The sequence below is a fragment of the Phoenix dactylifera genome, chromosome 9, assembly GCF_009389715.1.
Source record: "Phoenix dactylifera cultivar Barhee BC4 chromosome 9, palm_55x_up_171113_PBpolish2nd_filt_p, whole genome shotgun sequence".
Taxonomy (NCBI): domain Eukaryota; kingdom Viridiplantae; phylum Streptophyta; class Magnoliopsida; order Arecales; family Arecaceae; genus Phoenix; species Phoenix dactylifera.
In genome coordinates, this window is record NC_052400.1 from 13,129,454 (window position 1) to 13,145,268 (window position 15,815).

The 15,815-nt window shown below is 37.6% G+C and overlaps 1 protein-coding gene across 1 annotated transcript; it reads left to right on the forward strand.

Annotated features, from left to right (window-relative positions):
* Positions 1–438: 438 nt before the first annotated feature.
* LOC103701832 lies at positions 439–15,513 on the forward strand. The gene is made up of 5 exons (XM_008784030.4): positions 439–1,758; positions 1,861–2,582; positions 2,666–2,755; positions 13,451–14,347; positions 14,465–15,513. Exons 1-5 carry the CDS (start codon positions 1,650–1,652, stop codon positions 14,564–14,566), a joined length of 1,920 nt encoding a protein of 639 aa, XP_008782252.1. The 5' UTR covers positions 439–1,649; the 3' UTR covers positions 14,567–15,513.
* The last annotated feature ends 302 nt before the right edge of the window (positions 15,514–15,815 follow it).

The window sequence follows — 15,815 nt, forward strand, 5'->3', positions numbered from 1 at the left end:
GAAGAAAGATGAATAAAAACAGAAAGAAACTTGTTTCTGTTTTTTTTTTTTTGAAAAACCAAGCAAAAATGAACTGCCCATGGACACTAAATAAAGAAGGAAATTTTAATTGGATAAAAGAACGGAATACGAAAAAGCATTGGAAAAATTGGGAACATTCTAATTCGGTTCCGAGATGACAAGTAATAATTACTCAAGTACATAATAAAAAAATAATTCTCTAAATTCAAATTATATGTAAATCTAATAAAAGTTATATGAGTCATGGAGGTGGTGCCATCAGAATTGACCCAATGTGCATGCAGCCTCGAGAGAGACATAGTTCGCAAGCCCCTGATCCTCCTCAACTCCCAGCGAGCCCAGGGGGCATTGGGTCCCCTCCCAACTCTAAAATCCAAAAGGTGATAAGAGAAATTACAAGGAGAAGAAAACAGAGTCCTCTCAAGTTCGCGACTCCCCTACTCTCCCTCAATAAATCTCCCTTCCCAATTCCTCCAAGATAAAACCAAGCAAGCGAGAAGCCCTCTCCTCCCCGGTTTAATTTCTCTCCGCCCCCCGGCCCCCCAAGAAGCACTCCAACCGCCGCTCCTCTCCGACCTAACTGTAGCCTCCCAAAAACCCCCGTATAGAGATTGAAACAAAAATTTCGGAGGCGTAAGAAGAAGAATTGAGGAAGAGACTTTGTTAGAAGAGGAAGCGGAAAGCAAAGAAAGAAAGAAAGAAGGGAAGAATCAGAGAAAGACTGGACTCTCCTTTCCCTCGCCGCAAGGTGTCTCCTCCTTATTTAAAGTCGTATCTAAATTCTAATCCTTATCCCCACCCCAACTCCTTCTCTCTCTTCTATTGAAGCGCGACTCTTGAAGCAAAACTGGAAACACCCGCGCCGAAATCGAAGCGAGGATTAGGGTTTCCCACTCCCCCCGAAGCTTCACGGAGAGGGGAGGAGGGTTCGGCTTCGAGTCTCCTCTCCCCACCCCCCAATCTCTTGGCCCCCCTTTCTTCGTCTCGCCCACTCCGAGTCGCGCATCGCTTCCCCCTCTAGGGTTTCTCCGAAAATCCCTGGGTTTTTTTTTTTCGGGACTCTTGGTCCCTGGTTTCCCTGATCCTAGGGTTTCGGTTCGGCTCCAAACTTCCACGAAAGATGGCCCCTTGGATGGATTAAGGTTCTTCTTCGTTCTTCCCATCTTATTTGGTTCGATTTATGCACGGTTTTTCTTTTATTTTTCGTTTTTTTTTGGGGTTGAGATGAGGGTCTCTTAAGGGCGTTTGGAGGTTCTCCTTTTGCCATGAATTAGGGTTCGTTTTTGTGATAGAGGATATTTTGATTGCTTGGTTTGATACGTGGGTGTGTCTGATTCGTTCGGACGCCAGTTGGAGATACCCACTTGTCTTCTGCCGCATTCTTGAAGCCGTCCAAGGGGTTTGGATTTTGGGCGCTTGAAGCTTTTCTGGAGGAATACAACGGTGGGGTGGCTTCGGCATCCCGAGTGGATGCCGGGTTCTGGCCTCCGTTAGGCCGGCAGCGGCTTCATTAGTTCCAGATTGGGATTAGAATTCAGTTTGGAGGTTGGATTACAGAGGGTGGAGGGTAGACTGAAAGTCTGCAGATATAGCAATTCTTTATGGTTAGATGATGGTCTGTATTCATTATGGAGCGAGGTGAGCCGACATTTGTTCCTGAGTGGTACAAAAGTTCGTCCAGCAGCGCAAGTGGCAGTAGCAGCTCAAACCACCACACTGGGTCTTCCTCGCATTTAGGTATTAAATTATTGTTTCTCGTATTTATTTTATGGGTTATTTGTAATCTATTTTCATTGTATTGTTTGAGCTGCAACTTAATTGATCTTTTTATTGCTTTAGACGACCATGGTGTTGGACATTCCTTGAGAAACAGATTGTTGGTAAGTGCAAGCGAGCATGATGCTGCCCGAAGCTCCTCTTTCCGTAGGAGTGCGAGCAGTAATGGGTCCATGAGCCATGATAAGGATAGCTCTTTGCACTCACGGCCATATGCTAGTTTTGGTAGGACCTATCGTGATAGGGATTGGGAGAAGGATATCGACCTTCGCGACAAAGATAGGTCCCATTTGGCGGACAATGGATTCAGTGACCATTCTGATTCATTCATGGGAAGTAGGTCAGAGAAAGACCCACTGAGGCGCTCCCACTCTATGGTATCAGGAAAGCGAGTCGAGTCATTGCTTAAAAGACCCGGGAGTGATTTGAAAAATGGTATACTATCTGGGGTGAGTATTAGCAGTGGCATCGGTAAAACATCCTTTGAGAGAGACTTTCCATCTCTTGGAGCTGAAGAAAAGCTGGGCCAACCAGAAATAGGCAGGATATCTTCTCCTGGTCTTACCTCCGCCATTCAGAACCTTCCTAAAGGGATTGGCATTGATGGTTGGACCTCAGCTCTGGTAGATGTTCCCGTTATAGCTGAAGGCAGTGGACCAGTACCTTCATCCACTCCACAAACCACTTCTGGAAGTTTGGGATCTACTGTTTCGAGTAGTAATACAGGGTTAAACATGGCTGAAACACTGGCTCAGGCACCTTCGCGAGCTCGTACTCCACCTCAGGTAACCTAGTGAATATATTGCTTTCTTTATTATTCAGATAGTTGTATACGAATGACATTTTTTCTTCGATTTCCTGGTTGTAGTTATCCATTGATACCCAGAGGATTGAAGAACGGACTCGTCTACAATACAGCAAGCTGATACCTGTGACTCCTTCGATGCCTAAAAGCTCGGTAGGTATTTGTACGTGCATTTAATGGTTTGCTTATATAATTGTCAGAAATTTGTATCCTTCTCTCCAGGCATATACGTATTTTTAAATGGTATTTAAACATGTGCATAATCTCTAAGAAAATGGGTGCTTACATTGGTGATAAGATTTTAAATCATGTTCAGTGCGCTTTTACTGATGCTTAGTTGAAACTTGCAATTTTTTTTTATTGAATGATCCGAAGAAAGTTCATGATGATGTTTTATCCACTATGCCTATCCATTTGATGTTGTCAAAATGTTGCATTCTCAAATGGAAAGTTAATTGAGTAATAACATTTTTGGAATAGCATCATACATCCTTTATTCAAGTATAAGCTTTTGTTTCGATTACGGCCTTTTCTATTTCAGTATTAGGTTTCATTGATATTGCTGCTTATGTTTGCTGAAACATAGCTTCATTCAGTTCCCTTGCTTTTGCTTTAATTATTATTGAGCATGAACAAACTATATCATACTAGCTGACAAAAGTTGAGAATTATACTAGCTGGCAGAAGTTTGAGAATTACTATTAGGTTCAGGAAGAACATAGGAGTTTATATTAAACTTTGTGATTTTGAAATGCTTGTCAAGCATTGCTACTTTTCTGTAAAGTTAGGAACAGAAAGGTGAGAGTTCTTATGAGACATTGTGATTTTGAATGCTTGGTTAAGGACTTTGTTGAACTAGGTTACTGGGGTCTGGAAGGAGATAAATTTACACTTGATAACCAATTTTTCTTTTCAAGTTCATGAGTCTTACACTTTTTCTCCTACCAGAAAAAAGTTATAACCATGTATGATTTCATGCAAGACTAGCAATGATGCAAATGATGGCGAACATTTGCTGATTATACTGAATCTTTGAAATCTGTAACGAAAAATTATTAAAATGGTTGAATCCTTAGCTTGAAGCTTAGAGTAATACCTGCCGTTCTAGGTATACCTAATGGAGGGGAGTACAGAGGTGTTTGAGGTTGAGTGAAGGTTTGCTTGAAGATTTGAGGAGATGGAGGAGAGATTAGATTGTTGGTAATGTGGCTATTCCAAAGTTGGGTATATTCTTTCAGGAGTATAGGTTTGTTGTTTTTTATAGGACAATCTTCCTTTTTGGTAGAGTGTTCCTCTATCGAGGTGTTCAAGCTGAGTCCTGTAGATGGTAAATGGCTTTAGGAAAGTTTGAGGTGTTTGGGATCAGAGAGCAAACTTTGGTGAACAAGTTTTATTTGAAGGTTGTATATTGGCGGTTGTTAAAAAATGTTGTATCCTTTTCTGGTTATCGATATTGAGTGCAGTAGGGAGCTGAAGATCACTGAACTAAGAATGATTTAAAAAAATGAGACAGATGCATGATATGTCTTGTATTCTTTTTTGTATGCTATGGGATTTTCATGATCAAAGTTTGTTCACCAAGTTAGGCTAGAACATGTGGCCTAAGAAGTGTGGTAGGTTGGTAGTGGAGTATGCTATCTTATCTCGACATTTATCAAATATGCATACATGGGTACAATTTTGCTAATATTGTGATATTGTTGATGTGCTTTTGGCATATTAGTATCATGGGCATGTCGATCATTTGCAAGCGTGTATTAGAAGATTGTAGATGTTATCTATGATGACTTCAGTAGAGTCAAAGCTCTCTTTAATAATCTTAAATCATGTCTTGTATGTAGTTTTTGAACTAGTTGAGATGGTATGGATGTGTTCAATAAAGACTTGAAGAAGATTTGGTTAAAAGGATGCTTGATATATTTGAGGGGCACGGGGAGAGAACAATAGAACTGTTCGGTGAGTTGATCTGGGAGGTAATGCTAAGTATTTTGTGGAATATTAGAGTGTTTTATGTGATTCTGACCATGGATAAAGAGTAATAAATGGGTCTAAGAATGTTGTGACCATCAAAAAGATTTGGAACAGCTTCACCATTAGACCATCATGTGGAATAATTTATGACGGAGGCATCTGGTGCTACTCTGTTTGCTTGAATAAGTTTGATGCTTTGTCATTTAAGACACTTGGAAGATAGTTTGCTATTTGGTCCATCTGTGATATTTTTGTTGCCTATAAGGCACCTCCTTTTTTTTTGATGCTTTGAATTACCTGTTACAGGGGTATCATTTCAACCATGGTTAATTATGTAAGACTTATGATTCATTTTGTCAAGTGGCATTTTGGATTTCTAAATTCCTCTCATTATCTGGGTTGGAAGTTCAGGGGGTTTAGCCTTGATTATTGGACCATATATATGTAGGAGGATGTTGGTAGTGGTATCTCAAATAGGCAGGAAATTAATTGGCAGTCTTGCTGGATAATGTCATCAAAGAAAGTTTTTGAGAAGAACATAGAGAATTATATAACTCTGAATTCCCTGTTAATCACAATTAGGAGGTAATCAGGGCAAGAATTTGGCTTGATGTAATTTTAAGGGGGGAAATTCTGTGGAATTTGAATGTGAGGGTTGATGGCAAGGACTTTTAAGGTGATTTAAAAGATACATCTAACCCAAATATCCTTCTTTAAAAATTAAGCTTTAACATTTTGATATGCTGTTGCTTTGAGTTGCATTATGGTCTCGAGTTTGGATGTTGCAATTGAAGGAGTTCAGTTGATGTGATGTTCTGATGTGTTAGTTTTGTTTGTTATAACTAGAGAGTGACATGTGCTACGCACATGAGTGAAGATGTATGGCATCCTAAGTGAAGCCTCATGAATGCCTTTCGGGAGTTTGAATATGATAGTAGAATGGATTTGCTGATCTTGAGCAGTGCTTGTTGGTGAACATTTTTTATGGCCTAGTGGATTTATTCTATGGATTAATGCATTAGAAATTTGATTGTGTATATTGGTGGTCAAGTGATTAGGGTATTATGGGTGACTTGAAGTTATGGAGTTTTATGATATGGGCATCATGTGTATGCCTTCATACACAACTACACTTCTAGTGGGTTTCCTTATTTGCATATACTCATCTATTCTAGCTTGGTGCCATTTACAAGTGCAACAAGTATTTGTACAATACTATAATGTACAGTTTGATCAATATATTATTTACATCAAGTGTATGATTAGCTTTATTTTCATATTTATTAAGCTTTTCCTAGGTCAATATCGAATAGATAATTTGTGTGGTCAATATGGTGAATTTTGTTGGCTCCATATATCTTGTTTGACAACATCTTTTCACAGCTCAGATGTGATTTTGCTATTTGTGAACAGGTATTTTTGACTTAGTCCAAACTAATGGAATCTGCACTAAGATTAGTCTCTAACCAAAGGCTATCCTTGTTGAAACCTAACTGAGGTTGACTCGACATATAATTCCTGTGAAAATCTTATAATTTCTGATTTTACTCTGTTTCATATCTATGAAGCAAATATCAGATATTGAGAATGGGTAACTTAAATTTTGTGGATTGCTAAGGTCTTATTCTCTTATTTGTCTTATTACAAAGCATGGTTTGCTTTCGTTGATCATTAAATAGCACCTCATGATCAGAGTTCAATGCCTGTGATATGAAGTTGCACCTTGCCACCTCTAAAGCAAGTTGAAGGGTTACCTCCTGTATTTCATGTTCTATCTATAACTGGAGTACCACATGGTTCATAAGTATAGTGAACTTGGCTGTCTTTCTCTGGTCATGTCCTCCATTGGATCAATGTTTTGCATCTTTGCCGTGTCTAATGTGCACAATTCATGGTTTTATTTTTGCAAAGCTTCATCTTAGATGAATGGCATACATATTTTTTTGCAACCATATGACTAATAGTCATTCAAGGACAGAACTAGTGGGATCCTATATATGAGATTGTTATAGTTGGGCCCAAGAAAGGTCAGTTCATGATGAGACCTGTATGTAAGGCAGGTTTCGGTCTGTTTAGCTGTAACTTTAGGGAGTACAAAGTCACTGGTGAATTTGGGAGGGTATTGGGCTTGATGGAAACAAGCTGGAAGGAGTTGTTCTGAACGAAAGACCTCAACAAATCATAGTTATCTCCAGCATGTGGATCAGACCTCCAGTTTGCTATCTATATCTGCAGTAAACTTCATATCTTAACTTCTCCAGATAGTAGATGATAATTTCGGATCTTGGATGTCCCTTTTTTGCTTAGAGCACCTAAATCCATTGTAGCTTACACAATTGTAGCATTTTTAAAGGAACTCTTGCATTGTTATTAGAAACTTCCATTCTTTGCCCTTTCGTTGCACCTAATTTAACATTTAAGATTTCAATTAAAAACTTTACCGATGATTTCCTTTAAAATTGCTAATATTTGTACTTCTTTTTCTCTAACGTACCTTGGATGATGCTTTCTCATCATTTCTATAGTTGGCTCGCATTTGACTTCTGCATTTTGGAATATTGTTTGACATTTCCTTTAGATGTTGCTCAGAGGTGGGAGAGTAGCTATAAGATCGTCTGTAGACTTTTTTCTTGTTAAACACTTAATGGTTTTTAAATGTGATGAGTATTGTCTTGATCACATGCATGTTGCTATTGTTTGCATAATGATTTTATTATGAAGATATTGATAAATGTTACTGTTGAACTATTAAAGTTCCTATCATTCCGAACATTGCAAACTTCATTCAAGGGTTTAATTGCTTTTTCTTGTCCTTTTCCTTGCAATTGTCTAAGATGTATGTTGGCTGTAGAAGTGAAATTTTGCAGGTCTAGTGAATTGTTTGTGATTTAGAAATTTATTTTTATGAAGTTCTCTCATATATATGAGCTATATGTTTAATATATCCAATAAAGCTTGATTTGTTTGAAATTCTAGTGACTTATTCAAATTACCAAGTGATATTGGTGGACAAATGTGGTTGTGATTGCCTAGGATTGAAGGCCAAATTGCAGCGGAGCATATTGTTGTTGAATTTGATGAGTTATGGGTTGTGTATGTTGGAAGATAAGCCACTAATGTGATACATAAAGAGGATCTTGGTCTTTATTAGTAGTTGTACTTCATATGGAGGCATGAAATGGGGGAGGGCGAGAGGGACCAATGATGTTAAGCCATCAAGATCAAAACTAACTAATGCTCCAGATGCTGATGAAGTGCTCATACATCTATAAATTGCTAAAATTCTGTTCATTGTTGTATATTTAAGAGGTCTTTACTGACTGAGTAAAAAGTGAAGGGAAAACTAGAACATTTGTGCTTCAAAGTAATAAGGCAGGTCAAAATTCATGAGCAGGAGTCTTAGTTGAAGACTGTTAGTATGCATTAAGAGTCAAAAGTATTACTCTATAGCAAGCTAGGTCTACGTTGAATTTAAAATTAGGAGAAAGCCAGGGAAAGGTTCTCTAAGTAAGATTCTTAATGGATCAATCATAAGATTCTTAGTCTTATGACCACCTTACTGATTAACCATCAAGACAATAAGAAATTATAATTCTGCCGCCTTTTCCATCTATAAAAACATTGATTATAGAAACCAAATTTTCATTCCAACTTTATTTTGTTTCTTTAAGCCTCCAGGATGAGTGGCTTCAATTTTGTGGTGAAAGCCTATTTTAGGCTATTTTAAGGGTTTTGGTGACTTTCAGCTATGGATAACCTTGTTAATAGTTTTTGAGAGTAGATTTGGTGCTTTGAGGATTATGTTTAATGAAGCTTTAAGCTTTATGGTAGATTTTCCACTAGGTTTCTTTTACTTGAGGAGTCCCATATGTTTTTCTTTCTTTGGTTCTTGTACATTCTTTTCTTCTTCTTCTATTTGTTTTTTCAACCTTTTCTCATTTGGCTTCAAGCCAGAGCTATAGTTACTTCGTGGATTGTTGGAGATATATTTCAAGGAGAGTTTTTGGTGGAAGCAGAGATTGTAAATTTGGTATGCATGTTTTTTTCCAAAAATAAAAAGTGCTTTTGTTTTTCTTTTTTTGCATTTTGGATTGTCACCATCTAGAAACTTGTTGCTTTTATGCCTTGTTGCGCCCGCTTTCATTCTGATCTTGGTCTATGCTTTCTAAGGGGTTCAATGGGAACTTGTAATTTTGGGTCCTCTTTTATTTTTTAGAATGTGGTAGTCAAGCTATTATGTGGATTTTTTTTTTTAAATCCATGTATGGGCAGAAATTGCTGCTGTACTTGTATGGTTGTCACATATTTGATTGTGTTCGTGGATTATATATAATGGTGTGTGCAAGATGATTTACCATATCACTTGTCTATAAGAACTGGTGCAATATGTTGTTTTGTGCCGATGGGACTTGGCCCCAAGGGCACACTATTTTACTGTGATTGGTAGAAACTCCAATCTAACAGTAGTTGAATTACTATATGGAGCTCAAGGCTTTCGATTTTTCCCTTCGATTCATTATCTTTGTGGCTAATTCCTTTATATTTTTTATGGCATGTTTTTATAAGCTTGGTGACATAATTCTCTCGATTTTGGAGTTTGGATGTAAGGCTTGTTGTGCCTACTTGTGGGCCTCTGCTGACATTTGTTGCACATGATGCTGTTGTCTCACTTGATTCTTTTCCCCTTTTAATCCCCCTTTGTACATTCTGCTATTTATTTATATCCATGAATATGTTATTCTTGATAAATCTTTAAGCTTTGATTTTTAAGTTAGGTATATTTTGAAGAACAAAAGAATCTGTTGGGAAAGAATCTGAAGAAAGTCTGCTTTCTACAGTCTCCATCTTTTGTCTCGACAGTAAACAAGACACTAGAACTAAAATATTTTCTTCCACGACAAATTTAATGTGTTACTTTCTTATTGTCCTAGGATTCATTTGTTTACATTTAAATGTTGACCTAAAGTTGAGATATATGGGTTCGTTTTATGATTAGGGAGCATTCAGATGTACTGCAAAAACATGATGTGAGTGCATTAAAGGATTGAAGTGCCAACAGTGCCTGTTGCCATTCCAAGCACCACATGACACAACATGTCTTATACCAGTTTAGCAACGGTACAGCACTGGCATGCAACAATTAAACCTTGATTGCATGTTTCTTGAAATTACTAGTTGTGTGCTATACAAGTGGGTGTACCGAAAGCTCATAAAATGACTAAAATTTTTGAATTTAAATATTCAACTTTGAATAGAACTTTTCAAATTCTTGTTCATTTGTTTCACTTTACACTCTTTTAACTTTCTTTTTAAGTGCATTAACTTACTGAAAGATCAACAACTTACTAAAAGAAAATATTATCTCTTAGTTTAGAAAGCTCATAAAATGACTAAAATTTTTGAATTTAAATATTCAACTTTGAATAGAACTTTTCAAATTCTTGTTCATTTGTTTCACTTTACACTCTTTTAACTTTCTTTTTAAGTGCATTAACTTACTGAAAGATCAACAACTTACTAAAAGAAAATATTATCTCTTAGTTTAGAAAATTTGAATTAAGGTAAAATCACCAACCTGTGATGTTGAATGAGAATACTTCTAAGTGCAGCAGTCTTAGTGATATAGCATTTTGGTTTCTGACAAGATTTTGTAAATAAAATGCTATGGGTCTTTTTAATTGTGGCCAAGCATATCCTTGACTGGTAATGCACCCACCAGTTTTGGTCAAGCATAACCTTGACTATTAGTGAACCCACCAACCAATGCCACTTGAATTTTTTATGGTACTTTTTATGTAAGGAATATTTTTTACCATATTTAGAAATGATTGCAATGGCAACTTAAAAACACCATAACTTTAGATTCAAGCATCCATTTTAGCTTTATAATTGCATCATTTTGGTGCGCCTTGATGAGTTACATCTTTTGAAAGCATTCAAATTATCAAAGTGATTTATACAAACCAAGGCTTATATTTGCACATGGACGTAGTTGTATCTTTTTTCGTTTTCTTTTTTTTTTCATGTGTATTTGAAGGATTAGGATTAATTTTTATTAAATTAATTACTTGGATGAAGTTTTTTTTTTTGGCTCAAGTTATAATGCATTTTGTTCATAGTGGAATGAATTTCCAAGAAAATTGAGGAGGACTGGAGAAAACTTAATTTGTAATTTCTGTTTGCCTCTTGTGCTTGTTGGAGTCTATGCGTTGGGAGATGGCTTTCCTTGGCTTGAGGATTTGCAACTATGATTATGGATCTGGTGAACTCTATATTTTTTATTATCTTTTCTTGAAGTCTCATTAAACTAAAATATCTATCCTAGTTTTGATTTTATCCATCAAACTGGTATTAGAGCAAATGTTCTTGCTGAGCACAAGTCTGAGCTCTCTCTTTAGTATGTGGACGAGTATTAGTTCTGCAAGTTGTCTTAAGCAAGGATGCTTCACCTCAAGATCTTAAATACTGCAGGACTGTGCCTTCCTAGTTTTTTCATGGAATGCGATGTGCTGTGTACTCACATTGAGGACAGTTGGCATCTCGCCCTGTCCCAGTCTATTTCACAACTCATCCTGTCCCTACACTCGACGTTTTCCTGTCTCAATTCTTGGGATGGTTGGATGCCCCACTATTCCACCAGTATTTAGAACCTTGTGTAAACTTGACTGGAGAAGACATGATCAGATTGTGTGATGAGAAGGTTCTGATCGTAAGGATGGGTAAGTTGCTTTAGGCACTAGTGGATGACTCGACAATGATGGAGACAGACTGCTCAATATAGGAAATTCTACTCTTACCACCAATTGAAGATCCCTTTTGGTCCATTTATTACGTATGCTTAGCAGTCAAATTCTCTTTTGGTCCATCGATTTGAAGTAGCGATGGTACCTTATTATGCAATCAGCTTTTGCATTCTAGAAGCCCCCTAATACGGTTGATATAGAGCTTTAAAATGCCAGAACATTGTTAGGAGTTTTGCTTCCCTCTAATATCAACTTCAATGCAAATATTGAATCTCATCTCAGTGAACATTGGCAGGAATCTATAGTTCCAGCTATCCTCTAATGTGAATCTTTCATACTACTTTATGCAATTCAATTTTGATGGATACTTAGCTTGACTAGGTATGATTTAACATGTAGATAGAGATAATAGGGAAAGAAGGAGAGGGAGGACATGAATTTACTTTTAAAATGTTTTACCATAAAAAAGTAATGACTTATAAATTATAACCTTTCCTGCTAGGCCATGCTTATTCATGGAGCGCTTTAAAGAGTTAATCTGGAATTTCAAGTAATTCTCTTTGTTATTAAAATTTAAACTAGGTGTAATGCTTTTTAATTTGTAAATATTCAATTTTATACTAAATGGACCCTAGATTATGTGATTCTTAATCAGCCTAAATGAGAAAAAAATGCATTGTAGATAATAAGATTGTGCTTCTGGTATACCAGATTCATATTGACATGAAACAAGTTGAAATTGCATTGTGATCAGAAGCTTACTTATGTGATGCTGTCTAAAGAGTTTTCTTTAGGTTTATATTCCTGAGCCTAGTTATTTTGTAATTTGAATTTTTTATTCGTGTTTTGATGGGATCTTGACAGTAAACACGTTGTGATGTTTTTTCTATGATTTTGGCATGTTCGACATCTATTGCTTCCATTGCATGAAATTTGCACGCTTGTTGGGCAATGACTCTTGTGCTCTTTATGATCATTTTAGAGTCTAAGAATTCCCTTGGAGTTTTTTCACATTATGTTTATTGTTTTGTTATTTCAAGCTTTGGTGATTGGAGAAGCCTCACCACTACTTGGATTCATATGAAGTATAAGATTTTTTTAAAAGATGGAAGTATGAGATCTTACCCTCTTATTTAGCCAGTGAATTATCCATCTGATATGAAGGCTATCTTGATTGGCATCCGGGGAGAACCTTAAGCCAAAGCTGGAGGCAAACATTTCTTTTGGTACTTACAGACATCTTATCGTGCTTCACATTGACCTTTGAAATATAATCAGCCATCTAATGTCACTGCAGATCCATCCAATTAAAATTTTAATGATTTTCCATTCTGCTTGACATGGCCTTTTTGTAGAATCTCATGCTATATTAGGTGCGGGAAATGCACATAGAGTTTCAGAATCTAATATCAGACAATCTTTTCAACAGTATCAGATTTGATTCCTACAGAAAATAAATGGAATCTCTGTATACAATGTGTGAAGAGCCTACAGTTTGGTAATTGCAAATGATAGACAGAAGAAAAGAGGAGGAGATTGGGGGGGGGGGGCAATGTTTATTGCAATGCACAAAATAACTACCAAATAATAATACAGATAGGATGATCCCTGAGCTCAAAGCATGGTTTTGGATATACAACTTGCTGAAAGATGCACAAATCCGAATGGGTTCTGGGTATTAATTTGAAGTAAAATGGTGGTGTTGATTTTTAAATTGAAATGTAATATTGAACTACCCTAGGGACATTGCCACATTACATTTGTTGTAGTTTATTAAAATGAGTTCCAAATGAATCCCTTGAAATATGCTCCTGGTGTACCATATTTACATCAATGATATCACACAAGTAAAATTTGCTGGGACCAGATATCCAGTTAAGAAATAATTTTTGAAGTCCACAATTTTGACCTTTAGTTTTTCCATTTTTGGGGGTTTTATTTTATGAATGTCAATGCTTGGATGCTTTAATCAAGGTCTCTGCCACCATTCCTTATATTGGAAATTTTGTTGAATTTTCTAGCTTTTTTATGGGCATAATATGAATTTGATTCAAAATTGAGTTCTGATATTCACATGGCAGGCAAACTCTTGTTTAACACACTAAAATTTTTTTGATGGTGATATTTCTTTTAGGCTCTCAACTCTTTAGAGAAGTCAAAAGCCAAAGGAGCAAGAAGTGGAGATCTCGGTGGTCCTTCCAAGGTTGGGCAGCAGTCATCTCAACCTGTCAATCTGACCCTCCGTGCACCTGCTAGAATAGATACTTCAAAGGTATCTCAGGTGGGGAATTTCCAAGTCCTCAACCGTGAGAGAAATGGCATCTCTCCTACTGCCAAAGATAGCCCAAGTCTAATGAATGCCAGCAGAGTTGCGACCCCACACGGCGGTTTTCAGACAGCTGCAATTCACCCACCAAAGAGCGCTGTTAACCCAAAGCTGAAGCCAGACAGCAAGGCAGGTGCTCCATCTTCTACTCAGAGTTCCTTTGGGGAAAGAAGGCCTATTTCTCAGGCTCAGAATCGTAATGATTTCTTCAATTTCATTCGGAAGAAATCACCTACGAGCCATTCTGCTGATCTTACTGAGCCAAGCTGTGCTGCATCCACATCCGGGTCGGCGAAGTTGGATGAGCAGATAACAGGGGCCTCCACTTCTGTTAATCAAGAGAAGGACAGTTCTGCATCTTGTTCTGATTTGGTGCGCTGCCCAGTGGAAGATGGTAATGGTGCGACTGAGGATGGTACTGATATCTGTGAAGTGTCCAGCAGGTCTGTTCCTGGCAATGAAGAGGAGAGTTCATCTTCAGACCCTGTTGTCCCAGATTCTGGTCCTGGCAATGCAGGAAAGAGCTCTTCAGGGCCTGTTCTTGCCCCGGCGTCTGCTCCCAACAGCGTTGATGAAACTTCATCTTCAGACCCTGTTGTCGTACCCAGCGAGGAAGAATTAGACTTACTGCGACGACTTGGATGGGATGAAAATGCAGAGGGAGATGCTCTGACACCTGAGGAGATTGATGATTTTGTTCGTCGGGTAACTAACTGATCCTATCTGAAAAGGATTGTAATGTTGTTAATGGTGCTTGATAGGGATTTATATTAATTTGAGGAACCCTAATAATAATTATATATATTTTCTAACCGTTTGCAGTATGAGGGTCGGAGGACATCTTTGAGGGTGGGCCAACGGCCATTGAGGATGGTGGTTCCAGATTCAGGTCAGAGTGATGTAGCTGGCAATCGTTTGGATTGAAATCATCTGAGTAGGGGAAGCGTAATTTTGCTGAACAACCACTGCTTCCATGGCTAAGAAGGCTTCTAGTTTTTGCGGTCAAAGGGATTTTTGGATCGGCTCCCAGAGGATTTGAGATGCAAAGAAAATGGAGTGGCATGGAAATCTGCGAGGTTGAAAGAAGAGGAAGTAGTTTTTTCCTGTCTTGCTTCCAAAAAGAAACGTGATGTGAAATGCAAAATAAGATGCATGCTTCGGTCCACAAACTCATGCTGTCCTACGGAACTTCAGGGTGCTTTCTCATAGAAGCCTCTTCCCTTTTGATTTTGTTGGATTGGTTGAGGGTTAACAGGAAAGGTAGATAGGGGTCCTAGGGTACAAGAAAATTGCACAGCTTGGAAACATCAGGGCTTTTTTACCCTTTTGCCTTTTGGTTTATTTTCTTTTTTAACTTTTTGGCAATATTCAAAGAAAGATTATGGTGCTTTTAGTGATAAGAGAGGAAAAGTAGCCAGTTTCATCAACCTGAATCCGATTTTGCATGAATGAATGCAGTACTTATTGTATGGGGATGCACCCAAATGAACCTCATCAATAGAAATGATGAGAGGTTGATTTGCTTTCTTTATATATATATATATATATATATTAGTGAACACAAGGGCTAAGAGCTATGTGATATCCAGGCGTCAGGCCTTGCTCCAGCATAGTGAAGGGGTCAATTATCAAGAATGGGTATTTGATGCGCAGGCCGTTTCTGCTTCAGCACTTTCCTGGTTTTATGCGACTATTGTGGACAGATATTGCTTTGAACCCTTGGATGTGGTTAGAGGAATGCGTTGACAAAGATGCAAGCAATATGATATGTGGAATTTTAGCTTGTACAAACCATTGAAAATATTATATAACATTTTTGAAACTGAATATTTGAGGGCTACATTTATTGATACTCTCGACTTGCAAGCACAGTTCATTAGCAGGTGCATTTGATGGGTGGCTGTGATTGCAATATATTTGATGAATACTTCTTTACTTTAGCTCCTATACTTTTGCCAGGTCATCGAGTTGAGTTCATAGAGTGAATTTACAGAAAAAGGATCATATTTGAGGAAATGGCACTAACAAGCTCCACAGCAGCAATAAACAAATCTGAGGGCCTTAGAGCGGTGGGAGTTCAATTTGCATTTTTTTTTCTGTTCTAATTAATCTCTTTCCCCACCCTCCGCCCTCTCTTTTTTGGGTATAGACAAAATTATCTGGCCGAGACTTA

Coding starts and splice junctions, on each gene's coding strand:
- LOC103701832 (XM_008784030.4), top strand. CDS start 1,650: ATGGAGCGAGGTGAGCCGACATTTGTTCCTGAGTGGTACAAAAGTTCG. Junction 2,583..2,665: donor GAGCTCGTACTCCACCTCAG/GTAACCTAGTGA, acceptor TCCTGGTTGTAG/TTATCCATTGATACCCAGAG. Junction 2,756..13,450: donor CTTCGATGCCTAAAAGCTCG/GTAGGTATTTGT, acceptor TATTTCTTTTAG/GCTCTCAACTCTTTAGAGAA.